The following is a 27,796-nucleotide window of genomic DNA, read 5'->3' on the forward strand; positions in this document are numbered from 1 at the left end:
GGCTAAACAAAGGCCAGGACATCTGTTTAGGACACTCCTGTATTAGTAATATTTAAAGTCTATTGTTGCCTCATCTCTGAATGTTTCTGTGCCTAATTCCAAGCAAGGGAAACAGCTGTGGAGTTTTTCATTCTCTTTCAAATGTAGATCATTGTATTTCATTACATTCCTTCTTGCACTCCCAAAGGATAGCTTCTGCTTACAGGAGATAGAGCTTGCTTTCTTGAGTTGGGCAGCCTCTTGGCCATGGCAGTAGAAAAATCAAGAAATACAAGGTACCCTCCTTCCTCTGCTACTGAGGCAATGGAGCACAACAGGTGCTCACCTAGGCATTGCTTACCTGGCCTTTGGCTGGGTCTTCTTAGCAGCTGCCTCGCTGGCTTTCACTGGCTCAGGAAGCTTTGTAGGAATGGGAGAGTTCTATACAATTGGAAAAAAAAATTTTAAAAGAACATCATCATATATTTCTGTGTAGAAGAATGACCACCATGATTAGGCTGATGGAAATATGTATTGGGTTTTTCCAGAGTGGCTTCTAGACTCTGATCTCTGGTAGAGAGAAGGGAAGTTTACCAAAAGCATATCCCACTAGACTCAGCCCCAGTCAGGGAGACAAAGTATCAGAGAAGAGGACAGAGCAACCCCCAAGAAGAACATTCCCCTGCCAGCATTCTCAGTCTTTTTTTTTTTTTTTTTTTTTTTTAATGTTTTTATTGGTTTTAGAGAGAGAGGGAGAGGGATAGAGAGAGAGAAACGTCGGTAAGAGAGAGATTCATCATCAATCAGCTGCCTTCAGCATATATACCCACTGGGGATTGAGCCTGTAACCCAGGCATATGCCCTGACCAGGAATTGAACCCACCATCTCTTGGTTCCTGGGTTGGATGTTCAACCACTGAGCCAGGCCGGCCGGGCCATTCTCAGCCGTTTGTATGGCTAAGGTCACTGGGGTTTGATATCAGTATCCTTCTCTCCCTAAAGCACAGCTTAGAAGTGAAGTTATGATAGGAGTAAAAGAAATGTCTATAACCAATATTACTTTTAAAATTTTTTTTAATATATTTTTATTGATTTCAGAGAGGAAGAGAAAGGGAGATATAGAAACATCAATAATGAGAGAGAATCATTGGTTGGCTGCATCCTGCATGCCCCACACTGGGGATTCAGCCCGTAATCCGGGTATGTGCCCTGACTGGGAATCAAACTGTGACTTCCTGATTGATGCTCAATCATTGAGACACACCACTGGGCTTTATTACCATTTAAGTTCTCAGCTAGATATTAGAGAAGTCAGAGCTGACTAGTTTGCCCAACCTTCTAGTTAGAATGCTTGGAGAAAACCACAGCCACAGTGTGTCTAGTTGCTGAGCCAGCACCTCTTTCTGTCACATGAGGCACTATTCAGTCCACAAGCCACGCTGAACTCCTCGAGCTTGGATTCTGCACCATCCATCCAACACCATCTCTCCAGGGAGCACTAGCTGTCCTAACCACAAGACCACTGTTTACCACTGCTGAGCAAACAGCAAATGACTTGGGACTTGTGAAACTAACTTATACACATTAAGCGCCCAGCCTGTTTGATCTTCCGGACGGAAAGTGCAGTGTCAGTCACTGGTGACTGACATGGCCCTTAACGTATTAAAAACTGGTTGAATGCTTCCAATTATATTTCATAGTATTTAACTTTATGAATGGGAAAATGGGATAGTGAAAGAAAACACGGTCATGTTAGATTACTGTACGGTATCCCGTTTATTCTGGGAAACATGACAAAGGAAATACTAATAATGAAACTGGCTTTTAAAAGGATGTCTCATTTCCTTCACATTTTTAGGTGGTGGGAATTTTTGCAGAAAATGTCTCCTAGCTTCTCTTTCACCCCACAAGTGTTCCTTTCCCAAGGGAGAAGGTGTAACTTATTTTACTGGTAAGACGAGGAGAAAAAGGTGAGCTTGTTTGGCTCCCTATGCTCTCCCTCCTTTAGTGAAGAGCCTGTCTCTCAGGAACCAGGTGCTCATTGCTCAGTCATGAGGCTCTTATGTTAGGGAACTGGTCAAGCTATGTTATCAGACTCAATTTTATTAGTGATAAAGCCAATATTCTGAGCTCCATCTGAATGACTGCCACATCTGATCCAAAGGTGGGAGTGAAAGTGGAATGTTATTTATCAGCTCCCAAAATGACATTAGAAGTTCATTACTGGAGAAGCAGGCAAGAAAATTTCAGATCAGAACTTGAGACGACATCCATTAGTACAATATTCAATAAAGTTGAATCGTACTATGACCAGATAAATATGCCAAGACTGTAATAAAAAGGGTGTTTTCAAGAACTATACTCTGATACTGAGAATGCAGAGTTTAGGATTAAAAGTGTAGAAAACAGCTGAGACCGGTTTGGCTCAGTGGATAGAGCGTCGGCCTGCGGACTGAAAGGTCCCAGGTTCGATTCCGGTCAAGGGCATGTACCTTGGTTGCAGGCACATCCCCAGTAGGGGGTGTGCAAGAGGCAGCTGATCGATGTTTCTTTCTCATCGATGTTTCTAACTCTCTATCCCTCTCTCTTCCTCTCTGTAAAAAATCAATAAAATACACATTTTTTTTTAAAATGTAGAAAACATTCTGATGGGAGAGGGTAGAGGAAAAAGAGTGTGAACACAGGTGGCCAACAGCAGAAGCAAAATCAAAAAAGTTCTGCTACAGTGAAGGAGAAAAGGGACAAGGGGCTTCAGTTCCAATTAGTGTGGCAGCACGTCCAGGCCTCGTCTCAGGAAAGCAGCTGCCTAACCATGTCTAGGTAAACGTAATAAACTCTTAGTGAACTGTGAAAATCAGCAAGACCATAGTTTGGTCAATCTTCGCCCAAAGTGTTCAACTCGATCCCTAGGGTTTTTTGTTTTTCCCCAATGAAATTACCTCAGTTTTATAATTAAATTCTATGGGATAAATGGATTCTGTTTTATAGCAATTGCTTCCTAGCAACTTGCTTGAATGAGCCCTACTAGATAAAGCAAGGGACATCTATATTCATTAAACAGCAGATTAACACCCCAAATATTCTAGATGACAATTAATAATGTTTGCTTCCATCAAAAAGCACCTTTCACATACCTGAACATTTGGAATCGGGCATTCTTTCTTGAGTAGTTTGAATGAGAAGTAGGATACCTGGTAAATATCCGGCCTTTTGTCAGGGTCTGGTTCCAACATATACCCTAAGAAAAATAAATGTTACCTCATTTAATAATATCCTAACAGTTATTACATTAGCTAGGAAGCAATCTTTTTTCCTCATAAAAGTCCAATTTGTCCTTTTCCTCCTTTCTCAGAAAGGGAAGTTTGCACTTTCCTAAAATGTTAAATATCTACAAGAAAATAACAAAGTTTAAAATTATAACAAAGATACTTGAAGTTCACACTCTGCGTTCTGCACAACAGGGACTCAAACCCTCAATATGGAAGTTACTACCTTCATATTCCGGGACCTAGGAAGTTACTTGGTCTTGCTTCTGGCCTCCTTAGTTCATATGATCTTGCTAAACAAGTGATTATCTTGCTAAACAAGTGACTATCTTGATAACTATAACCGAAACTTAAATTTTATAACTTATTATTTTTTTGTTGGAGATCTAAGCTAGTTTCAAGACAAAGAAATCCAAAAATTACAAATACATCTCTACTTTTACCATGATCTGTAGATCACTTTGTCTGGTTCTAGCTCCCCTTTCAGAAACTGGAAAGATCCACAGTGGAAAAAAATCTTTAAGACACACAAACACTCACATATACAGTACATACAAACAATAATGCAAGGCCATATATTGTTTAAGAAAGCAAATGAATGGTTTAGACACTACATTCAGAAAAAATTGATCAGGCTGCTGTCTTGTGAAGGGCTTGCAGAAGAGGCAGGACTTGAGCTGGTCCTTGAAGGCAGGGAAGAATTTAGTTAGTCGGGGTAAAGCACAGAAAAAGACATTCCAGATGAGAGAAAAGTCTGAGCAAAGATGAACTTGGAGAAAGTAAAAAATGCCTTGCTACAAGGAAATAGAGGAGCCAGAAGGCCAGGGCAGAGATTTTCTTGTCAGAAAGTAAAGGCAAATAAGGCTAATGGGTGGGATGGGACCAGAGTATGAAGGATCTTAAATGCCAAACTAAGAGTATGAGCCCTATTGTGGCCATTAATTTACTGAACAAGCACATGATAAGGTGGTATTTTACAAGATTAATCTTGTGGTGAAGGTATGCTTGATTGACTGAAGAAAGAGGGGGAGGCTATGGGCAATCCACTACTAAAGGCATAAGCTGACAGAGCTTGTACTGTACATAGAGTAAGATCTCGGTTCTCAAAGTTAATTCACTCCCCAAGGCTGCTCAAGAAGCGATGTGATAGAAAACTGAATCATTTTTTCCCATTAGAAATAATGTAAATTGAATTAATCTGTTCCAGACCCCCAAATGATTCCCTGTCTTAACCTTTTTTATATATAGTACATGTCTAATGTACTGTTTAATCTTTAAACATTTCTTTCCTTACATTTATTGAACCACCCCTACCAGCCTTAAATGAATCACTTTCAGCACTCATTTCACAGGTGCAGCCTCTTTGCTTTTTCTCACCTCATTGCCTCAGAAATGCTATCACTGAATGCAGTCACCAGCTAACTGCTTTTTCCTTATCCAAATCAACAAGTTTTTCTACCTCTTCAACTGTTTGTGATCTTTGTTTTGTGAGCAATTTCACATCTTTAGCAACATCAGCATTGGGATGGCCTCTTTATGTTTTAAAATTGTGCTAATTTTACCAGCAACAAAAGCAACACACACACACACACACACACACACACACACACACACACATTATCCACAGCACAATTTCCTGAGATGTTTAACAATGCAGGTTTAGTGGTTTAGAAATAAACTGACTCGCATTCTCTCCTTTGTTTGTGGCCTGAGAGATGCTTTTTGTCATGCAGATGTATCAGCATGAAAGGGTGGTCAGGTAGAGAACTGAAGTTTTGTTCAAAAAACAGACACTTTTTTTTTCCCCATGAACAACTTGGTCAAAAACCAGAATTTTTTTAGATGGGAGATGTTCGAGAACTGAGGCTTTACTGAGTTATTGTTTCAGCTCAGTAATGGAGAATGGAGAGAACAAAATGATGATGGGAAACGCCAAAGAAAGAACCTAAGGCCATTTAGGAAATACTTCCTCTCTCTGGGTAGGCAAATCCAAAGAGAACCTTAAATTTTAGTCACCTAGGCTTTATTGGCGACACCATTAACAGAAATTGAAAAGAGAGGGGAACCTTGAATTGGTAGTAAAAGGGGGTGTGGAAATGGCAATAAATTTAATTTTAGACATATCAGTTTAGGGTGACAAAAGAACCATCAAAAAGTTTGTAAATTGAAGTAAATCAGAGTTTAGTCAAGATGTCATTCATAGAGTTGTTTTTCCTAATATGAATTTTCTGCACAAATGTTAAAAAGAAAAAAATGAGTTACAAAAAATCCGATCATTCTAGCATCAAATTGGAACATTTTCTCGTATTTCCTTCCAATCTCATTTAAATAACTGCAATTTAGAACAGACATAACACTTTACCTCTGAAAATCATCCAATAACCATTAAATGACATAGCCCATTCCTTTAAATACCCTCCTTCACTTTTTTGTCAATAAATGAAGAGGCTGATTGAAAACATTGGCATAATGGAATGGATAGTCACTTAAAAACTGTTAACTTGGATAAATTACCTCTACTTTCCTCATTTGCATAAAACTGAGATAATTCATTTGTTGTATAAGGTTTAAGAATTAAATGAAGTATAAAGTATATAAAAGTAGGCCTTCAAAAAATGTCAGATGCTTCGCCCACATTGGCTTCTATTTTCTTCAGAGCATCCCCACTCCCCACTTAGGATCCAAACTGGGTTGCTCAGGATTTATAATGCATAACAGTTAAAATTTAGATGCTACATGTGTTCACTGATATAAAAAATAATAAAAATAATCTGTTTCTTTAGCTTTTTAGTACAGAGGCTTAGGCAAAGATTATTTGGTCTACCATCTGGTTAATGAACATTAGTACATATGCTTACTCCGATATGCAAAAAAGTGGGGAATTTAAAAAACATTTAAAGCACTGAGTTTAAATACTTATCAAAATCCAATGATTAACCTAAATGAGAGAAAAACCTAGTTCCATAGAGTTATAGTCTTAATTATATATTCACTCCAGCCAATGCACTGCAATCATTATTTGAATTGCTTCCAGTTTGGCAAAGATGAATTTCTCATTACTTGATGACTCAGCTGGACTGCTTTGGTACCAGAGCCTATAAAACAGACTACAAGAGAACAGAGCAGTACTATATTGCTCAAAGTACAGTTAGGATTTCTGCTCAGGTGGCTGGCTTAGGTGTAAAACAGAGTTTAGATTTCTAGCAAAAAACAACAAACCACTACTCTCACTGGTTACCTTTATATTATGTTTGAGTAACCAACCATTATCAACTGACTTCTTTATCTTTGCATCCAACCTACCAGTCCCTTTACCCTCCAATTCATTCCTAGAGATTAACAATAAAAATATAAAACTAGATACTTGAGTACTTACTAATTAAGCAGTGCATGTCTTGGGAATATCGAGAGTTATCAGGAATTGTGAAGTTTCCATCACATATTGCCACTTGACTCTCCCCAAATGGCAAAGTGAAATAGCATAATTTATACAATAAACATCCAAGAGCCTAAAAAAAAAAGAAAGAAAAGCAGATTGCTACTAGTGGTGTATTTACCATAACATAAATGGGTCTACTGAGTGATACATTTACTAGCAGATATAAAAATTATATACTATTATTAACCTATTAACAATTTGAATTTAGAGCCCAACACCACTATTAAACTGCTGAGTTACATTATTTCTACTATCATTACTAAATTGAGCTCTAATAAAGAACAAGTATTTCAGCTGTTTTGTTCTTAAGAATTAGTATCACATATGTGACAACCATCTAAATAATGGGCAGGTCACCTGAATAATTCTCACAGAGCTCTCAAGTCGTTTTCTTTCACATGCTTAAAGAAGCAATGGTTGGTTACCTCGGGTTAAGATTAACCTCTAAGAATAACCTCGAGAGATAAGTATACAACAAGGTGCCACAGTGGCCACCCTTGCTATGGCAGTCTGGATGAAACTTGGGAGGTTACAGTCAAGACTGCTGATATCTGAGATGTGGATAGGTTAGTTGAACCTACCCAAATGTCTGCCTTCGTAGTGATGATTTTGCCACTGTACAGGTTGACCATTTCTGGTGCTCGATAGGATAGCGTTGTGTATCTACAATCAAAAGATTCATTTTTTGTTAAACATGTCAATGACGTAACAACCAGGGGTAGCAGAAATACTTCATATATAAGCTCCCTGGGAACAATCTGTAGAAGAGAATATGAAATATTAGTGCAGATAAAATAAAAGGCTGTCCTTGGTACACGCCCGTGGCCCTCTAGGGTTAGTCCTGCTCAAGAGCATGTGGGGACCCAGACACTGTGGAATTAAATAAACTCCAAAATCAATTTTTCTTGGGTCCTCAAATAACAAAATTTCCTCCTATAAATCAGTTGTTTGATATTATATTTTGCTGGTATGTTTTTAAAAATAGTAATCCCTTTTAATGTGACTTGACACAGAAATATAATACTGGCTAGGATGCTGGAGAACAGCAGAAAATGGGCCCTGGCTGGGGTGGGAGGTGGGTGGATCTTCGTGGGTGGACTGGGGAAGAAACAACAGTTACTTGTGTTGCTTGAGTCTCTAGAGCCCAGAGGGTACTTAGTTTAGGTGTCCATTAGGGTTTTGCATCACAAGTTTTCCTGGCCCAGGCTTTATTGTCAGGGTTGTGATGCAGGAAAGGACAAAAAGGATCAGAAATATGAGTGGGCATGCTAGACTGCTGATTTATTAGTAGTAGTAATAGTGAGTGCTATTGCCTGTAAAAATCTAACACTTTGGACAACAGGAAAAATGGGTCAGATTCTTACTGGAGTCACATATCCAAAGAAGCTTTTCCTCATGAATGTCAGTGACTCAGTATCTGTAGAAACTTCAATAGCCCTACTCAGCCCTCCATCTACTGCAGGTGAGCTCCTTATAAGAAGAAAGGAATACAAAGCAAGTTAGGGTTCAGTAAAACTGTACCCAACAAACTAATGACATTAGGGATGTTTTATTTCTATGATGTGTGTATTATTCAGCTTTTTAAGGGCAATATGACATAAGTAAAAATATCTATATTCAATTACCATAGGCCCGTTGCTAAAGTATATCAGAGTTTTCATTTTACTCTATTAATCAATAATTATAAACCCCCTCCAAATTCTCCATTTAAAATCAAACAAGCCAACTACCAGCGTAATTATCTAAGAAGAGGAACAAACTGACTACCATCCTTGCCATCCCTCCCTGACCTTCTCATCCATAAGCTGAAAGCTGCTGATCTCCAAGAAAGAAGGAAAATCTTACTTCTTAATCTCATCTTCTACTGCATTCACTCCTTCAGCTTGCGGATTCTGGAATTTGTTGGTGGCGCTTCCAAAGTCACACAAGACATAGTGGCCTCGGTCATGCAAGAGAATATTTTCAACCTGAAAAACATTCCCCAATCATCCATTCCAAGATGTCATTTGTAATGTGTGTGAAATTTTGGATCTCATTAACATAAATATTATTTTTATCTATAATAATTCCATTAATGTGCACCCTCTAAGTATATCAACAGGGGTCATCTCAAGTGGAATAAAACAAGATGCACAGCAACAGGGAAAATGAGAGTGGAGAGGGCAAAAAGAGGCAACTCCACATGGGGAAGCAAGAGTCTCAGTTTTCTATTTCCAGGCTCATTTCTTACTCTGTAGAATCAGTCCTTTTATTTTCAAGCCTTTGCATCTTTTAAATATATACACACACATATATATTTTTTAATTGATTTCACAGAGGAAGGGAAAGGGAGAGAGAGATAGAAACATCAATGATGAGAATCATTAACCAGTTGCCTCCTACACACCCCACACCAGGGATGGAGCCCGCACTTGTGCATGTGCCCTGACTAGGAATCAAACCATGACCTTCCTGGTTTATATGCTGACACTCAACTACTGAGCCACACCAGCTGGGCAGCCTTTGTCTCTTTTGTCATGTTCTTGAATGCTCTCTCCCCCCACTTTTACCCAGCTACCAAAATCCTATTCCTCTTTCAAACTCCAGTTTAAATGCTGCCTCTTCTTTGAAGCCTTCTTCAGGCCCCCACTCAGACAAATATCACTCCTTCCCTATGATCCATCAATACTTTGTTCTTCCTGATATCAATTATTTCATTTGGGCCTTGTAAAAACATACATCAATTTCTTTACTACAAGAGGTTAGAATTTTCAGAATTAATAAATATTTGCTATATTTTAGTTAATTCTCAAAGTGACTGAAGAGCTATGGGAAAACGTGCAGTATTAACCTTCTCTTTTTATAGGTGAATTCTTTGGGCAGTTCTGGATAGAATGGGACTTACAAAGTCTAGTACCTAGTAAAATTCTGGTATCAAAGGAGTCTGTCAGTAAAATAACAACTCCAAAAACCACAAGCACTACTGTACTCGAGACATATTAATTTTGGTATAGGTAAACTTGAGACAGCATAAGGACCTGAGCCAGGAGCCCGAGAATACCAGATGGCCAGATGAAAAACCACATAGCTGGAGAGACCCTGATGCCAGAACTCCAAAGATGCCAAAAGGCCAGATAAGTTCACACAAGAATGTCACCCCCCCCACACACCCAAAAAAGGTCACCACTCCTCACTGTGGCAGGAAAAGCACTGTGCCGGTCACTGGTGCTGCAAAGAAAACTGGAAACATGGGACTGAACACATTATGGGCTGGCGCTCTTATGAATGGGGAGATGAGATAAGGCTGGGCCTCGGAGGAGTGAAGGCCTTAGCAAAGTGGAACTAGTAACAGGAACAAAGGCACAGAGGCAGGCACGATAACAACAATGGTATCAGCAAATAGTAGCACTTACTATGTGCTAGACACTGCTCCATGCAATTTTACTAGGGCCAGGAGGCATTAAATGAGATAAGAAAGGAAGAGAACCAACTGGATATTGACATTCATCTTCTGAAAGCTTGGGAGACTTTTTAAAATATATATATTTTATTGATTTTTTACAGAGAGGAAGGGAGATAGAGAGTTAGAAACATCAATGAGAGAGAACATTGATCAGCTGTCTCCTGCACCCCCCCCAATGAGGATGTGCCCGCAACCAATGTACATGCCCTTGACCGGAATTGAACCTGGGACCTTTCAGTCCGCAGGCCGACGCTCTATCCACTGAGCCAAACCGGTTTTGGCAAAGCTTGGGAGACTTTTTATAGTGACTATGTTTTTGGCAATATCCCTTTTAGGATGTAAGCCTAACATTGAAGATCTTTCCTCAATTATGGTTACCATTGCTTACAATCCTCAAGTCATTCAGCTATCTGAGAGTTTAATACACTGACCTTACTTCCCAACCCATTGGCTTAAAAGTGTTACTAAAGTCATCACTCCCAAACTCTGATTATAACTTCAGCCAAAATGCCTGGAAAGCCACCTCCTACTGACCTCTACATCTTGACATTATTTCAAACAGATATGGCACTCAGGCATTTCAGTCACAGGATTTATTACCACTGGAAATTCTGGAGGATTAGATGAATGCAGATTTTCAAACCTGTGATTCTAAAAATAGGACAAGAATCTTCAGCCTATTATACTTCATGAGATCCAAATTTCTTTTCTGACAAGACATGCATGACTTTTTAATCTAGATGCATTTAAGTCTTAATCCTGTTCCCCCTTTCTTAAGCCCTGAGAAAAAACACCATAGTACAGTAAAGCAAAGCCAAATAGACAAAATCCAAAATGAAAGTAAAAAACACCTCAGCCTCTGTTTTGATTTGGTCACTGAATTAACTGCAGGTCACAACCTTTCTGGACAGAGGTCACCTGGCTGGTCAAAGGAGAGGGCTGGCTTTAGGGGACCTTCCCAGGCTTATGATTCCATGATTTGTAATAATAACCTCTATCTTTCCTCAGAGAAATAAATATTTTTAACTGAGGGAAATAAATGAAATGTTAAAATAACATATTTGAGGAAGGATCTTCAATAAAAAACAGAACTGTTTCAGTTATTTTTAACATAAGTTGCTAAGGACCAGAACCGATTTCAGTGTATTTCCTATGTGTAATGTGACAGAAAGACCAGGCGGAACAAGTGGTTTTCTCAGTTCTGCATGTGAACAAGCAGAGCCCTACACAGGGTGGTACTGACTCAACCAGGGGGTCCACAGATGTCCTGGCCAGTGCTCTTTCTGTGTCTCTTTGACTTTTATTCACAGTGGTGTCTCTTCACCAAATGGAAATCCTGCTCGCAGAGAAGCAACCAGAAGACCAGCAACCAGCACTTCCCTGGGCAGCAGGAGAATAATGAACTTCTTGGCTCTGCTACCACTAGGTCTACAGTGGCTGGTTCCTCTGTGACAGAGCTCAGAGTAGCGCAGGCTATGTGATAAATGACAGCCAGGGCAAACAAGACATAGCCAAGGCAAATAAGAGGTATATGGGGACTTCACTCACGGCATAGGAAGCTGGCAGTGTGGCAGGCAAATGCGACTGCCCACCACGCACATACTTGTAGGAATCAACAAAATCTAACAAGCTAATGAAAGCATTTAGATGGCACCAAGTGTAAGATTTGGGGAGCTGTAGAAAGCTTCAATCAAAACAACCAGGAGTCAATGACTAAAATCAACAGCAACAGGACTCCTTCAGAACAATCACAATCGGGGTATTCTCCTGTGGACCCTATTTATGTTCCCTATTCCCAAGTCTAGAGGAGAAAGGGAAACAAAGTTCCCTGGACCACTCCTGGCACCTGGCAGCAAGCCTGATGGTCCTCAATGCTGACTAAAGCGCATCTACACAGCCCAACACTGCTCCCAGGGATACTGAGGAGGGGACGAGTGTGGCAGCCTATCAGGCCGAGGCCTCACTCTCCTAATCCAGCTGGCTCCATGTTCTTCTGCTGAGACTTCCCATGGGCTGTTCAGTGCACTGAAGGAAGAGTCTGGGGCTCTAGCTGCCTGAGCCCAAGCAATGACCGGCTCCGTGTACCTTAGGTTCCCATCACTGCCACTTACCTACCACCTCACAGCAGCACTGTGAACAGGGCAGTAATATGCTGGGAATCTGCAAACTGGGTAGGTTATTTATGGGTATAAAATAATTATCATTTTGGCCTCATTTAATCCAATAAATGTTTAAAAAGTCAAAATAAAGGAAGATTTTGTTTACGAACATAGGAATAGCACTCTCTAAAGGATGCTCGAGGGCCCCCTCTTCTTGCTCTCATCTCCATACCCTCTCCGGGCTTACTGTGCAAGGGATGTGCCTGGACAGTGACATGCCTGCTCTCATTAACCTTACAACCCTAACGAAGCTGGTACTATTGTCTCCACTCCAGGGAGGAGGGAACCGAGGCTCATGGCTAAGTGTTTATAAAAGTAACCAATAGCCTGAGGAGCGATTAGAGAACGATTTCACAGAGGGCAAGGGAGGAGACAGACACAAAGGACTCAAAGGCCACAGGAGGAGAATAAGGCAGGGACTGAGAAGTGTTCTTTGCATCTGGCAACATGAAGGACGCTGCCATGTTCATCTCTCACAGCACTTACAATTCGGTACAAGTCACACTGTGAGTGCTACAAAATCCAAGTCCCAATGTGAAAGTGAACTTCATCTGACACAGGACAAAATGGGGCTCCAGAAAGGCTGGGGTTCCCATACTCAGACCAGGGCTGCTCAGCCATGCTTCTCCCCCATTTTTTGCCCCTCACAAACTATTCTCCAAGGTAGGTAGCAGGAACAAAGGACAGTTCCTAAAGCACTGGTACTATTGATTTCAAAAGATATGCTAACAGGTCTAAGGATTACACTCATCAGTAAAATATCAATACATACTCAGAGTGTGGCCTCTAGCTTAGTGTGCAACCTGCCATGCACGTCTCCATCCTCAAAGCCTGTGGTTCCCTTCTCTAGGCAGACCCCAGGCTCCACTCTCTGCCTGAAATGTCCTTCATCCTCTCTGTGACCACCCATATCCCACTAGTACTTCAAAATCCCACTTTTCTAGAAGATTCCAACCACCATTTCCCTGATTTCACTGTCTGATCATATATATTTTTTTTAAATCAATCTTTATTGTTCATATTGTTACAAAGGTTCCTCATTTCTTCCCCCCTCCACCTGGTTCCCACCCCACCCTCCACCCCCTCCCTATCCCCCATTGTCCTCATCCATAGGTGCAGCTTATGTTCAGTCTCTTCCTCCCTCCCTTTCCCCGATAGTAAATCCCTTTTCAGATAGTAAATCAGTTACTTAGCATTTTCTCATATCAATAATACCACCACATGCCCAATGATACATTTCACACAAAAGACATTTCCAAATAGGTCAACCAGCCTAATCCAGGCCCCACCCAAGGCACTCACAGGTCTACACCCCAGCCCTATACTAACTCAACACATCCAGATCTAAGCCTTCATCACTTGATTCAGCAGACCCTCAAGTTCCCACAAAAGTTTCCAGCCATGTCTGAGAGGCAGCCTTGGGGCAGGGGCAGGTGAGAAGCAAGCTGTTCCGGGCCTGGCTGCTCCGGGCCTGGCCTCTGTTGCTCTGGTTCGTTCCACAACCAGCTGCTCCAGGTCTGGTCACTGCCGCTCCCGACCTAGTTGCTCTGGACCTGGCTGCTGCTGCTCCGGGCCTGGCCGCTCCCAGCCTGGCATCCGCTGCTCCGGGCCTGGCCGCTCCCAGCCTGGCAGCCGCTGCTCCGGGCCTGGCCGCTCCCAGCCTGGCAGCCGCTGCTCCGGGCCTGGCCGCACCAGACCCGGCTGCTCCGGGCCTGGCCGCTCCCAGCCTGGCAGCCGCTGCTCCGGGCCTGGCCGCACCAGACCCGGCTGCTCCGGGCCTGGCCGCTCCCAGCCTGGCAGCCGCTGCTCCGGGTCTGGCCGCTCCCAGCCTGGCAGCCGCTGCTCTGGGCCTGGCCGCTCCCAGCCTGGCAGCTGCTACTCCGGGCCTGGCCGCTCCCAGCCTGGCAGCCGCTGCTCCGGGCCTGGCCGCTCCCAGCCTGGCAGCCGCTGCTCCGGGCCTGGCCGCTCCCAGCCTGGCAGCTGCTACTCCGGGCCTGGCCGCACCAGACCCGGCTGCTCTGGGCCTGGCTGCCCCGGGCCCGGCTGCTCCAAGTCTGGCCGCTCCCAGCCTGGATGCTCCGGGCTTGGCTACTGCTATTCTGGACCTGGCTGCTCCCAACCCGGCTGCTCTGGGCCCGGCTTCTCCAGGCCCGGCCACTCCGGATCTGGGTATTCCTGGACTGGCCTCCCTGGGCTTGGCTGCCTCCGCCTCAGGCCTGGCTGCCACTGCCCCAGGTCTGGCTGTTGTTGCTCTGGTTCTGGCTGCTGCTGCTCTGGGGCCTGGCCGTTGCTGCTCCGGGCCCGGTTGCCATTGCTTCGTGCCTGGGCACTCTAGGCCTGGCCACCACTGTTCCAACATTCTGTCCTTTTTTTTTTTTTTAAACGCATTTATGTTGCAATATTGGCTGGTGAGTTGAGTTCTGACTTAGTCTTTGAATTTTCAAGATCTTCTTTGTATTCTTTCTTAAGTAATTTTACTATCTTTTGCTCTCACTTGATTTCTTCACATTGAGAACTTTGGTTTCTTCCTCCTTGTCCTGGGAGCTCAGCAGGTTGGCCTGTGGCACCCCTTTGTTCTCCGTGGGTTCCTTCACTGCTCCAGCCTGTTGCCGGGGTCGGCGCTGCCCAGGAAGCAGCCCCTGGCCTTGGCTCCGTTGCCCGAGCTCAGAGATCGATGGCTCAGGGGCACCCCCCAGCCCTGGGGGCCCCGTCGCCCGGCTCCCCGCCGGTGCCCGGTTGGCTGGTGTCCAGCAGGGGCTCCTGCACCCTGTTGCATTCCTCCAGTCTGGAGTTTTTTTTTTTCTCCTTCCCGCTAGGGGAGTCCAGGATCAGAGTCAAAAGACTGTCCTCTGCGCGCAGTGCGCGCGACTCTGGGGGCTCCGCTTTTCGCCACTCCCCTGGGATTCCGCCTCATAGCCCCGTCTCCCCCTGCCCGAGCCTGGGTCCCCAGGGTCTGGTCCAGGACTGGGGTTCAGAGCAGTCCGGACTGAGGCTCAGCGCCGCCGGAGGCTTTGTTTCTTCACGCTACGGTAATCCAGCATCCAAGTCAACATTCAGTCCTCTGCGCACAATGTGCGCGCGACTCCGGGGGCCCTGCTTTTCGCTGCTCACCTGGTATCCCGCCTCACAGCCCCGTCTCCCCCGCCGGAGCCTGGGTCCCCAGGGTCTGGCTCATAACTGGGGGTCAGCGCTGCCGGTTCGGGAGTTTAGCCCAGGCTGGGGGTTTTATTTCCTTCCTACTAGGGAACGCCAGGCAGCACCCAGCCCTCTCCTCCTCTCTGGCTGAGACCTCTCCGCGTGCGCGTGCGTGCGAGCGCGCAGCATGTCTCCGTACCTTAGGCTTTTTTTCAGCTCCTCTGATTTTCCTTCTGGTTTTCTCTTTCCTTCTTGTTGTAGAATTTTCAGTCAGTCGACTACCTGTAGCTCTGGGCGATGTCCACTCTACATTTTAGTTGTATTCCATTGAAATTGTTGTGTGCTGCTGCGGTTAGGTGTCTACCTGAGCAGCCATCTTGGATTCAACCTCTGATCATATATTAAGCCACTTGATTTTCATCTATTCATCACTTTGTTCCAGAAAGTTTTGTATTTCACCTATTTCTGTTCAAGTCTAAGTATTTCATTTATTTCTTGTCACCTCTACTTTAAACATCTTGACAGTAGGAACCATATTATATCTGTACAGAATTATGTACTCATTCTATGCTATGCTCATAATACTTACTGAGATGTATTCTTTTTCTATTCAGAAAAAGGGCTGATTGTAGGCAGAGGTACAAGGAGAAGGCTATCTAAGGGTTTGGAAGTATATATGTACTGTATCTTCCTGAAAGCTACAGAAATGATAGTATGTATGTGCCACTTCACACCCACTATGAATGGCTAAAATAAAAAAGGACAATAATAAATATTGGTGAGGATGAGGAGAAATTAGAACCCTCGTGTATTGCTGATGGAATGTAAAATAGTGCAGCCACGGTGGAAAAAAGTTTGGCAATTTGTCAAAAAGTTAAAACATATTTACCGTATGACCTAGCAATTCCACAACCTAGATATACACCCAAGAGCACTAAAACCCAGATGTCTACATAAAAACTAGCACATGGTTGTTCATTGTAGCTTTAGTCATAATGGTCTCAGTAGAAACAATTCAAATGTCCTTCAACTGATCAATGAATAAGAAAAATATGGTATATCCACACCATGAAATATTCTGCTTTTAAAAGGAAAGAAGTACTGCTACATGCTACAACATAGATGAATCTTGAAAACATTATTCTAGGTGAAAGAAGTCAGACACAAGAGGTCATATACTGCATGAGTCCATTTACATGAAATGTCGAGAACAGGCAATAGAAAATAGATTAGTGGTTACACAGGGTTAGAGGCTCAGGAAATGAAGAGTGATTGCTAATGGATACAGGATTTCTTTCTGGGGTGATGAAATGTTCTGAAATCAGATAGTGAGGACGATTGCATGGCCTTGTAAATGAACTAAATTGTACTCTTTCTTTTTTGAATTGTACACTTTAAAAGAGTTTTATGGTATGTGAATAATGTCTCAATTTTTAAAAAAGAGCCCAAACATAAATGCTAGTATACTGCTGAACATACAGAAGAGTATACTTTCGAATATAAACAACATGAGGTGCTTATTAAGATATGAATTCCTGGGCTTCCCTGACACTGCTACCAAAATTACAGTCCAATAGATTCAGTGTGGAACCCAGCAGCCTGCATTTAACAAGCGCACTAGGGAATACTGATGTAAGTCATTAGCCATGAAGCACATTTCTCAAAACATGGCTATAATAAAAAAGAAGCTGCAATTTAGAATCAGAAGAATTGTACTCAAATTCTGGTGCTGTTCCTAGTTATATGACCTTAGGCAAGTCATATAACCTCTGTGCTGCTCTCTACATGAAGTGTCGAACAGAGTATGACACTCAGCTGGTGCTCCATAAATGCTAGCCAATTCTATTCAACAAACATTGCGAAGCATCTACAGCGTGAAAGGCCTGGTGCAAGCAGATGGTAATTAGTAGGACAAATTTTTAAAGTAATACATTAATAGATTTTGCAAAATAGGAAATAGACTTCAAAGACCAAGCATCATTGTTTATAAACTATTTAAATTAGATATAACTTTTCATGACCCTGGAAAAGTGAATTTGGCAGTGTTATCAGGAAAAATAAAAACAATGTGTGCTGAAGATTTGATGGCTATGAAGAATTTCTGAAAACTACTTAATAAAACTGATATCTGTACTGTACTGTTGTAACTTTTCTTTCTTTGCATTTTCTTTCCCCAAGAAAAACAAAAGCTCAGAATTTGGAACCATGCCTCACACTTCTCTCATATCCCCATCCCCGGGACAGATAAAAAATACTCTGTAAGAACAAACAATTAAATAGGTGGTCTATACCTTTAGGTCACGGTGAATAATAGGAGTTTTGCACTGATGGAGGCGGGCAACAGCCTCACAGGTGTCACAAAATATCTGGAGCACTTCGTTCTCTGTAAAACCTGTTTGCAGGCGTTGGTTCATCAGGTTGACCACCTGGCCTCCTGCGAGGAGTGTAGAGGAAAAGAGAGGTTATAAACGTTCAGACTCATCACCTACCCAAGAGAGTAAATGACTCTCCACAAAGCAGCAACCTGGACCAAGGTGACAGACATGACTACTTGGCTCAACAGACTTAGTTGTGCCAGGACTAAAACCCAGATGTCTTGATGTACAACCTGGAATTTGTGTGTTTTTTAACAATCAGGTGCTTTCTCCAATGTGTCAAAAACAGTTTCCTGCCCTGGCTGGTTTCTCAGTGGTTAGGGCATTAAGCCATGGACGAAAGGATCACAGGTTTGATTCCTGGCCAAGGGCACATACCTCGGCTGCAGATGGATCCCGGGCCCTGGTCAAGATGCAAGCAGGAGGCAACCAATCAAAATGTTTCTCTCTCTCCCCCTCTCTCCCACTTTCTCTTGAAAATCAATGGGAAAAAATATCCTTTGGTGAGAATTAAAAATAAAAAAACAGTTTGCTTATTCCATTATGCACCTCAGACATGAGCTGCCCTCATTATGGCTTCAAGATTAGTAATAGAGCTGACAATATGGTCCTGCTCTAGTTGCCTGGTTGTACTGTCCCTGCTGTGTATGAAACAAGACCACAGGTTCAATATGCCATATCTTTTAGTAAGAATCCAATTGCATAATAAACCTCAGGAGAAGCAAAGAAGACAGCTTTTATAGCCTGTATTTCAGGAACAGCCTGGCCTTCCTGGCTTCACTACATGCCGCCTAATCTGTAGAAATGCTACGCCAACATTTACTCTCCAGAACCAAAAGCCTAATGGCTTCATTTACAAAATTAACCAGACCCCTGAATGCTCCTACTGCCTCATCTCTGAACATTTTACTGTCCAAAAAGGATTGGGCAGGAGGAAATAAACTGTCAAGTAAAAATTTGGGAGTATTTTTAAAAAATCAGGTTAGTAGTAAAAGCTGAAATTATCAGTTAACATCACATTTTTTGGATAAGCAGCATACTTAGTTTATGGACAGTATCTTAAAGCAAGGAAAATGTTAGTGGAAGTAAGGGTGACTACATAACAGTGAGACAGTGACCCAAGCTTGTAAGTGGCAGCTGCTTAAACAAAAAGAGTCACACCTCCAAATAATGGTTGCATGAAATGCCATCAACTCTGAATAAAATCATGCTATAGTCTGGATTTCCCAAGATAAATACTGCTTGAAACTCCATGCTTTCAACTACTAAACTCCACTGTCAAGAGCAGCATAGTTTGAATGTAGCCTTCCTGGCAATTATAGCTCTTGAGCAAGCGGAGGAAGGTCATTTCCATTACAGGAAAAGGATTCTTTCATCCCATAACAAGGACGGTGGTGTGGGTGGAGAACAGAACACACGAGAGAGGGAGTATGGAAGCTGAATTGTTTCTGTAGTCCATCTGGAGTTGGGCCTTTATTATGTGCCTTCATTATTTGTTTTAAAGCACCACAAAGAACACATTCATTCTCATTCTGATACATCCTCATTCATATCCAAGCGCCAACCCTTCCTAAACCTAAAAAAATGGAATTGTGCATTATTCACCACTTTGAACTGTTTCTGCCACTGATCCCTGCCATTATCAGAATTACCAAGAGGTAACAGCAGACTCTGTATTTTTTAGCCTCCTAGTTTTCCCATCTTTAAAACCAGAACAACATACATACATTAGGGTACAGTGTAATAACTGAAATAACCACCATGCCCTTGACAATTCAAGTGCTAGTGAAATGAGAGCTTAAGATATGATTCATATACTCACCCCTACAGAAGTCCATCAGAATGAGCACTTCCCATACATCACCACTACTCACATTGTTGATACTAGAATCAATGTAACCCACAATGTTCTTGTGTCCCGACAAGTCCCTCTGTGAAAAAGAGTTAAAATATTATCAGTTACAGACACCACTAGAAACACAATGAGCCAGTCAGTTCCATTACCACAGATAATTTAAATACAGAGAATAAGGAGCAGGGTCAAGAGCAGATTCCCAGTGGTCTCTGAGATTCATGGCCAGATCTTCAATAGCAATCCAAAAACCCTACTAAACCATAGCACTATCCTGAACCCTAGAACCACATGGACACAGGGTGACTACTTGCTTACTGCATTAGTGATCCGTGAAAACTGGAAGCAACACTGCGGGACCACTGCAGAGGGGCTATGAGGAGAGAAACAGTATGAACTATTTAAACATGTGAGTTTTTAATTCAGAAAAGTGAAACTGATGTTTTTTCCTGGTTGTAGGGAAACAAGTAAATTCAACTTGATTTAAACTGTTCATACTTTAGAACTATATATAAAAAAAATAACTGCTTTACAGAAACTACAATGGAATCCAGACCTAAGCATTTTGCTTGTAGATAATTAAGCCTTTCAAGCCAACCAGCTGGTATATAAATAAGATGGGTCATGTTTCCAGCTCTCTGGTTGGAAATGCATATTATTCCTCAGGCTGCTTATGGAATTAATTTTGTGTCAGGACCTAGTGAGACATCATAAGTTGTTTCTCACTCTGATGTAGTTATTACAACATCTAAGGGGCAAATCTGTGTATTGAGGATGTTCAAAATCTAAAGTCATTAGTAAGCAAAAAAATGAGCTGGCTGGAAAATATTTTTGCAAAAATCTGTTATTAATTCATTTTAATAAATTATTTTGCTTTAATAAAAAGTGGGAGAGTAAGAAAAATATGTGGTTCTGTAAGAGTGACCATACAAATTTGGCAGTTTGGACCACAGAACAGTAACTATCACCACATAAACTAGAGATTCATTACACTGTTTAAAGTGATAAAAGTCTCTTGCAATCTGAAATCACATACCCAAATAAAAGGAAGCCTCATAATATCAAATGAACACAACCAAACCCTGAGCATCAAAGTTAAAACTCATTAGAACTTTCCTCTGAATGAGAGATTAAAAATGTAGTTGCCTCAGAAGGTTAGACCAAAAGCAGAAATGTGACCACTGCAATTGGCAATGGGTAAGTCATTGGAGATCTATGCAAAAACAGTTTCAGAGAGGGCATGGAATGGAGGTGAGAATTAAATTGGATTTGCAAAGAATGGAAATCAAATATATATACAGGAATTGTAGATAGGAGAATTATCTACAACTACAGATTACTCTTTCAAAACATTTTGTGCTGAAGAGAGAAGCAGCACTGAGGAAAATAATTTTTAGGATGGGAGACAGATGAGCAATGGAGAATGGAAGGAGCCAGGAGAAGAAAGCTGTAAGGCTGCGATAACTGATGGAACAAAGTCCCATAGGTAGGTAGAAGAGGTGAGGATTCAGAGCAAGATGTGTCTAAGGAACTGTCTTAGACACATCTTTCTTGGCAAACAGGAAGGAAATAAAAATGGATATGAATATTGGTTTAAGGGTAGGGGAAAAATTTGAGTGAGTTCAGATCTACTGTTTTGGTAGAAAGCAAAAATCATCTTCAAGTATATGGGAATGAGATAGAAGCTTGATGAGCAAAAAGTCTTAGAACAACTGTGTTGGGTAACAGACAAGAGAAATAATGAGGCAGAAAAGCAGCCTCTAGAGTTCAAGTTTCTCCAAACAGAGAGTGATTTCAGGACTCAAGTTTCGCAGGATTATTATTGCCTCTGCTTTTCAGTATTATCAACTCTTACGAAGTTGTTTCTTTTACACAGTCCTGGAAATAGGAAGAACTGAAGAGAAGTTCTTAGAAAACAAGGAGGAATGAAAGACTAATATTTTTACACTAAACTGTTTGAAAAAGAATCAGCAATGTTGCCTGTGACTTTGTATTGCCCAAAGAGGAATAAAAAGAATCTACAAGAAAAATAAAAAGCATTTGGTAGAGTCAAGAGGAGGTTAAGAGCTATTAGAGGACCCAAAATAATTAACATCTGCAGATGGCATCCTAGAACAGTTTGCCAAGATGTTTGCTGATGAGTTCAAATCCATCTTTATCTTCAACTGATAAAATTCCTGTTCATTTTATCTTCTGCAGAGATTCTGAGATATATCTACCAGAAAAGACCACCTCTTTGGAAGGAGACCTTGACTTTTAATGATTTGATGATGCAGCAATATCTCAGATCTTAGAGTAAAACATCACTGCTTTATAACTGATGGAGAAGATGAGTTTGAATAGTTTTGAAATGTAGAAAAGGTCAAGAGAAAATCTTACTGCAAATTGAGACTGACTTACATTTACAGTACTCTGGCATTAGCTCCCAGCAGCTGCAGGCCAGAAGATACCCCAGCTTTCCCAGGCTTTAGTTAAAAGACCAGTCCCAGGCTTACAGAACAGACTGGATACAGAAGTATGGGATGGAATCCACATTGGGAGAAGGAAGGAGGGAGGGAGGGAAGTAGGAGGATGGGACAGAGGCAATCTCAATAACTATCTATTCGGGAAGAGGCAGGACATGGGAGGATGCTTTGATGCCCTTGGCTACAACTAGCATTTGGAGTATTGGGATAAATATCTATATGGTGAGTGTAAGTCAAAACCTGAGTTTTAGGGTGGGGGGATGTTCAGTTAACTATAGATCAGATCAGTTTATATTACATGATTTTAACAGTCTAAAGAGATTGTGTTGTCATTTCAAACTTTACTTTTAAATTAACACTAAGCAAAATGAATAAAGTACCGACAAACATGTTATTAGAAGACCTACTTTATTAAATAGATATCTACAGTGGTTTAGAGTTAGTTATTAACTTCCATATTTAACTGCTTGAAGTGCTTAAAATCTTTTTTCATAAACACACACAAAAACTACCGTTTGAAAATCAGCCCTTCAACCCAGATCCTATAGATGACAAATTTCAAATTTATCTGGGATCCTAATTAATGATGCTTGTAGCACAGAACAATGTTCTATCTTTAACTTCACAATTCCTGTAGCAGAATTCCTACTTAAAAATCTTAAGGCCTTATAAGAAAAAAGAGGACTCAATTCCTAAATACATACCTAAAAACCTTTATATTCATGTGCAAGAAGACAGCATTTTAAATAGCAATTCAATAATATCACTCACCTCAAAACAATAAATGTAAGTATTACATATAACTAATTTCCTCACATATCATTTCTCAAGCCACCCTTCCTTGCAATGTCAGCATCAAACCTACAGATTCTTACAGTACTTATATTTGCGTAAAATAAGTTTCTAAAAGGTATATTAACTCCTTTTGAACCCCCATTTAAATATTCAATGTTTTCTGAATTAATTCAACATTATTGCTACCTATTTCTAGAACCACACTAGGGTTGCACAGACCCTTTTAACCAAATTTCAGCTTCTTAATTTAAAAGATGAAGAAAAGCAGTGCTAAAGCTCTCTCCCAAAGTTGCTTTGTAAAGGAGTCTTTTGCCTTACTTTTCCTTCTCTATAACTATAAATTTCCTTTATAACTCTCCTCTTCAAGGAGTTATTCACAGGCATACAAAAACTGTCAAGTGCAGTGTAGTAGTGAAAGGAAAAACTCTGGAATCTGGACTGGTCCTGGAGTTATAGAAAGCCAAGGTATCTGGGATGCTTGTGGGTTTACCTACATAAGAAGTCCTAGATATTCTCTTATCTACACTCAAATGTACTCTCCTTTTCCCAAGTCTACCATTAATTAATCCTGTACTTACTGAATAGATCTTTAAAGTCATTTAGAGTCTGATTCTAAGTAATGTGGTCAAACACTCATATAAATATGAATCAGCTGAGGGTTCAGTTTAAAAACAGGTTCTAGCTCTGGCTTACAAACATAAAAAGAAAATCTTTAAGATTGGGATAATAGCCGAAACCGGTTTGGCTCAATGGATAGAGCATCGGCTTTGGGACTGAAAGGACCCGGGTTCGGTTCCGGTCAAGGGCATGTACCTTGGTTGTGGGCATATCCCCAGTAGGGGGTGTGCAAGAGGCAGCTAATTGATGACTCTCTTCGATGCTTCTAGCTCTCTATCTCTCTCCCTTCCTCTCAGTACAAAATCAAAATATATATTTTTTAAAAAGATTGAAATAATAATAGCTTAGTTAAAAATACATGAAATATCTAAATAAGTTGAAAATTATGCCCACACAATACCTGCACACATATCTTTATAGCTACTTTATTCATAACTGCTAAAATGTGGAAGCAACCAAAATATCCTTCAGTAGGTGAAAAGGTAAACTGTGATACATCCATCCAAAGAAATATTACTCAGCCCTAAAAATAAATGAGCTATCAAGCCATAAAAAAAGACACAAAAAACCTTAAATCACATGTGTCAAACACAAGGCCCGTGGGCCAAATCCGGCCCGCACCGCGCTGTCATCACTGCACTCCGCTGCGTTTCCATCACAATGACAGTTTATGACTGTTCAGTAAACCATTCGGCCCGCGATTTAGGCTGGATTTTAGATTTTGGCCCCTTCTCTGATTGAGTTCGACACCCCTACCTTAAATGCATATTACTGAGAGAAACCAATCAGAAAAGGCTATATACTGAGTCATTCTGAATAACTTCAACTATATGAAGTTCTAAAAAAGGCAAACTATGGCAAGAGTTTAAAAAAAAAATCAGTGGTTGCCAGGGACTGGGGAGGGGAAATCAAGAATTAGCAATGTCAGCATGTTAATTAGAAATATAGCAAATCAATCAACTAAAAGTGGTTGCCTTGGGACTCCAAAATGGCATAGGAGGAGCCCTTGGGGAATGGTTTGACGTTTTTTGTAACAAATTTATTTAGTTCATCTAGTTGAGTATTTAAGTTTTTAAAAAGTATAAACAAAAATCGAAACAAAACTCCCACAGCTAATACCTGGCTGGACTAGAACTTGAACCCACATAATTTAATTCCTAATCAGCTTCATTAATTTGTTAGCACCTATGGGGCCTGTGTCTTCTTAGTTCCTCTACTCCAGTGCCTGCTTAACACAAAGTAAGCCCTCGAACATGATTATAAATGAGTGGGGAAAAGTTCAAGAGAGGATTGCTTTGCTAACATCAGAAAATGAATGAGAAGAGCATTCCAGGCAGAGAAAATAGCAGAAGCAAAGACAGGGAATGAAGTGTGAGAGCTGAGCAAGACAGGGGCAAGGTGAGAATAGTAAGCATCCAGAAAACCCATGAGATAGATAAAGGAAAATACCAGTATAGTGAGCACAATCATTTTGAGTTGTGTGGCAAGGTAGTGGGAAAACATTGGTGCCTTGTGGACAGATGCTCATGGCCCTGACTATATTTACTAGTATATGAGACTTACGGGCTTTTGTTTATTTGTTTTGCAATAATGTCAGCAACACATTTCTATCAATAGTTACTTCCCAAATAGTTTAAGTTTTCTGGAATTCAGAGTAGTACGAGGCTCTCTAAAATTCTGAATTTCTTCAGTAACTCAACTACAGTATAACTAGTTACTCTAAGGAGCCACAGAAAGGGCAATCCCACAAGAGGTGGGTAGGGGCAAGCAAAGCCTGGTGGAATCCCTACAATGCCATCCTCATCCACTTTTTAGATCTCTTTACAAAAGCATTAAAATCCAGAGCACAAATGAATCATCTCTTGATGAACATGCTATTACCATTACTCATAAATTAATTTCATCCAAAGTTTATTAAGTATTTCCTCTATGTCAAGTAATGCGCTGGAATATAAAGTTTCTGATTTTAAATAACTTACTTTTTGATAGCAGTACTATTTATAAAATAACAAGATAAACAATATAATTGGCATTAACAAAAGTACTGTGGAGAGGATGTGGGTAAGGGGGAGAGATCAACCAAAGAACTTGTATGCATGCATATAAGCCTAACCAATGGACACAGAAAACAGAGGGGTGAGGGTATGAGTTGGGGAGGGTTGGGGGTTAATGGGGGATGAGGACACATATGTAATACCTTAATCAATGAAGAAATTTTAAAAACATTTAAAAAGTACTGTGGAAACATGATGGATTAAAAGACTAGTATTTACATTTTTTACATATAATGTTAAACAGAGGTGAAAAAGGCAACTCCAACAAACTCCATCACTCTGCCTTGATCATAATCAATTCATTGCCAGTCTTATTCTCTTCCAAATCCACTCATTAACCTCAAGTCATCACATTATTTTATCTATAAATATTTTTATCATATACCTCTAGTAGACAGGAAGTATTTTTAAAAACATATTAATCTGTATCTTGAAAACTAAGTTTTTAAGATATAATTAACATATAATAAATGCACAGATCTTAAGGTGCTCAACAATTATACAGGCTTGTGTAACCACTACCCAAAACAAGGTATAAAACATTTATATGGCCCAAAAAGTTCCCATCTGCCCTTTTCTAATCAATTTCTTATACCCTGGTAACTGCTTTCTGACTTTTATTACCAAGGATCACTTTTGCCTATTCTTAGACTTTTATAAATAAAATCAGAGTAAGAGGTTTCTAGGCCAAAGAAGAGAAAAGCATTCCAGGTGGAAAGAACTACACGTACAAAATAAAAATGTGTGGAAAGATACGTCACAGAATGCTGAAAAGCTCAAGGGAGTTGAAAACTGGATTGGTAACTGACAGAAGATAAGACTAGAAGAAGAGCTTGTTGAAAAGCTAGGGTTTCCAGATTAAACTCTACACTTAATTCTGGGAACCATGTTGTGAAATAAACTTTCCCAATGCCCAAAACTATTTCTCTGACCTAAAAAGTATAGCTGTTCTTTCAATAGGTCCTTTTCTCTTCAAACCTGTAACCGAAGGTGACCAAGGCAGGAGCAGCATCCTACACCACAATGCTGTTCATTCCCATCATGTGCAGAGGCCTCTCCCCCTTGGGAGGGAAAGGAACAATCCCCTCCCCCCGCCTTTCTCATGAAAGGGCACAGTCTCTCCCCACCCCCGTTTTAAACAAGCAGGCTCAAGTCTGAGGGGCAGCCTTACCATTATCTGGATTTCTCTCTTGCACACTTGGAGATCATACTCATTGTTGACAAACATGCGTTTCAAGGCACATTTCATTCCATTGCTTGTCCTTACTAGAAACACGATAGCAAATCCACCTGTGAGAGAAACAAACATATAAGTTCTTCTGAATCATGTTGGAAAAGTCAATGACTTTTGGTGGCTGCTGTCACTGTTGGTGGTGCTGATGCCACTGTCAACTACGCTTGGCACGGGCCTGGCTTTGAAGGCAATCTTAGATTCTCAGGACTCAGAGGCAATCGGGTGGGTGGCAGAAATGAGAGAAATTGTTCCTAAACACCAATCTCAGGATAAAGGAACAATAGTAACTACCTTCAAAAGAACCTACAAATAAACAGATAAACAGATGAAAGGGAAAAAACTACATTCCAACTACTGTCCGAGGCACTTTGAGCTCTTAATTCTAACTATAATCCTGTGAAGCTCCGTGTTATTTTTCCCTTTAATGCAATAATTACTAGCTGAAGCATTCTTAAATACTTTCAATTTGTTATACTTTAGAGTTCCACAAATCCTTAGAAATCTTAACCTTGTCATCACTCCCCGTACACTGTATGAAGTGCTTTGTGTAATTGTTAAAAGGGGTTATAGATAGATAAGGTGCTGCACAGCTGTCAAAGTTGTAGGCTTTGGGATAAGCGGAACCTATACTGGACACTTAGTCCATCTGCCTGCTCGTGTACCTTCATAATTTAGCTTGAACTATCCTGCGCATTGAGCCTATGTAACAACAAGAACGAATCACTGCACAGAGGTAATCACTAGTTAGATGAAGGAGAATGCAGTGAGAAGTCATCAGTATGGGAACTTGAGTTGAAGTTATGGCATTGGTTTGGGGCTAACAGCCATATGCAAAATTAATAGAGCAATCATCAGTGATTACAGAGATCTCAGGCCTGAGACAGGACTTGGATACTGACTACTATTCTAGTTCCTCTGAAGCCCAGCTGAACTTCAGCACCTGTTTGTTGATGTTCACAGAATCTCCTTTTGCATCTTTACAA

General features: G+C 41.0%; 1 protein-coding gene across 29 annotated transcripts in view; it reads right to left on the reverse strand.

The window, feature by feature from the left end:
• Positions 1-27,796, reverse strand: part of AAK1 (AP2 associated kinase 1) — a 140,512-nt gene that overhangs the window by 50,715 nt on the left and 62,001 nt on the right. For 28 of the 29 annotated variants that reach the window (XM_045580854.1, XM_036435607.2, XM_045580847.1 and 25 more), the window contains exons 2-9: positions 26,751-26,869; positions 19,618-19,726; positions 17,712-17,854; positions 8,530-8,651; positions 7,266-7,347; positions 6,622-6,754; positions 3,114-3,217; positions 341-420 (exon numbers count right to left, since the gene is read on the reverse strand). In XM_045580854.1, the coding sequence (XP_045436810.1) occupies positions 341-420; positions 3,114-3,217; positions 6,622-6,754; positions 7,266-7,347; positions 8,530-8,651; positions 17,712-17,854; positions 19,618-19,726; positions 26,751-26,869 (892 nt within the window). Of the gene's footprint in view, positions 1-340; positions 421-3,113; positions 3,218-6,621; positions 6,755-7,265; positions 7,348-8,048; positions 8,127-8,529; positions 8,652-17,711; positions 17,855-19,617; positions 19,727-26,750; positions 26,870-27,796 lie in introns of those variants that run through there. The other variant, XM_045580848.1, reaches the window with a different exon arrangement.

This window comes from Pipistrellus kuhlii, unplaced genomic scaffold, assembly GCF_014108245.1.
Source record: "Pipistrellus kuhlii isolate mPipKuh1 unplaced genomic scaffold, mPipKuh1.p scaffold_m20_p_13, whole genome shotgun sequence".
NCBI lineage: Eukaryota > Metazoa > Chordata > Mammalia > Chiroptera > Vespertilionidae > Pipistrellus > Pipistrellus kuhlii.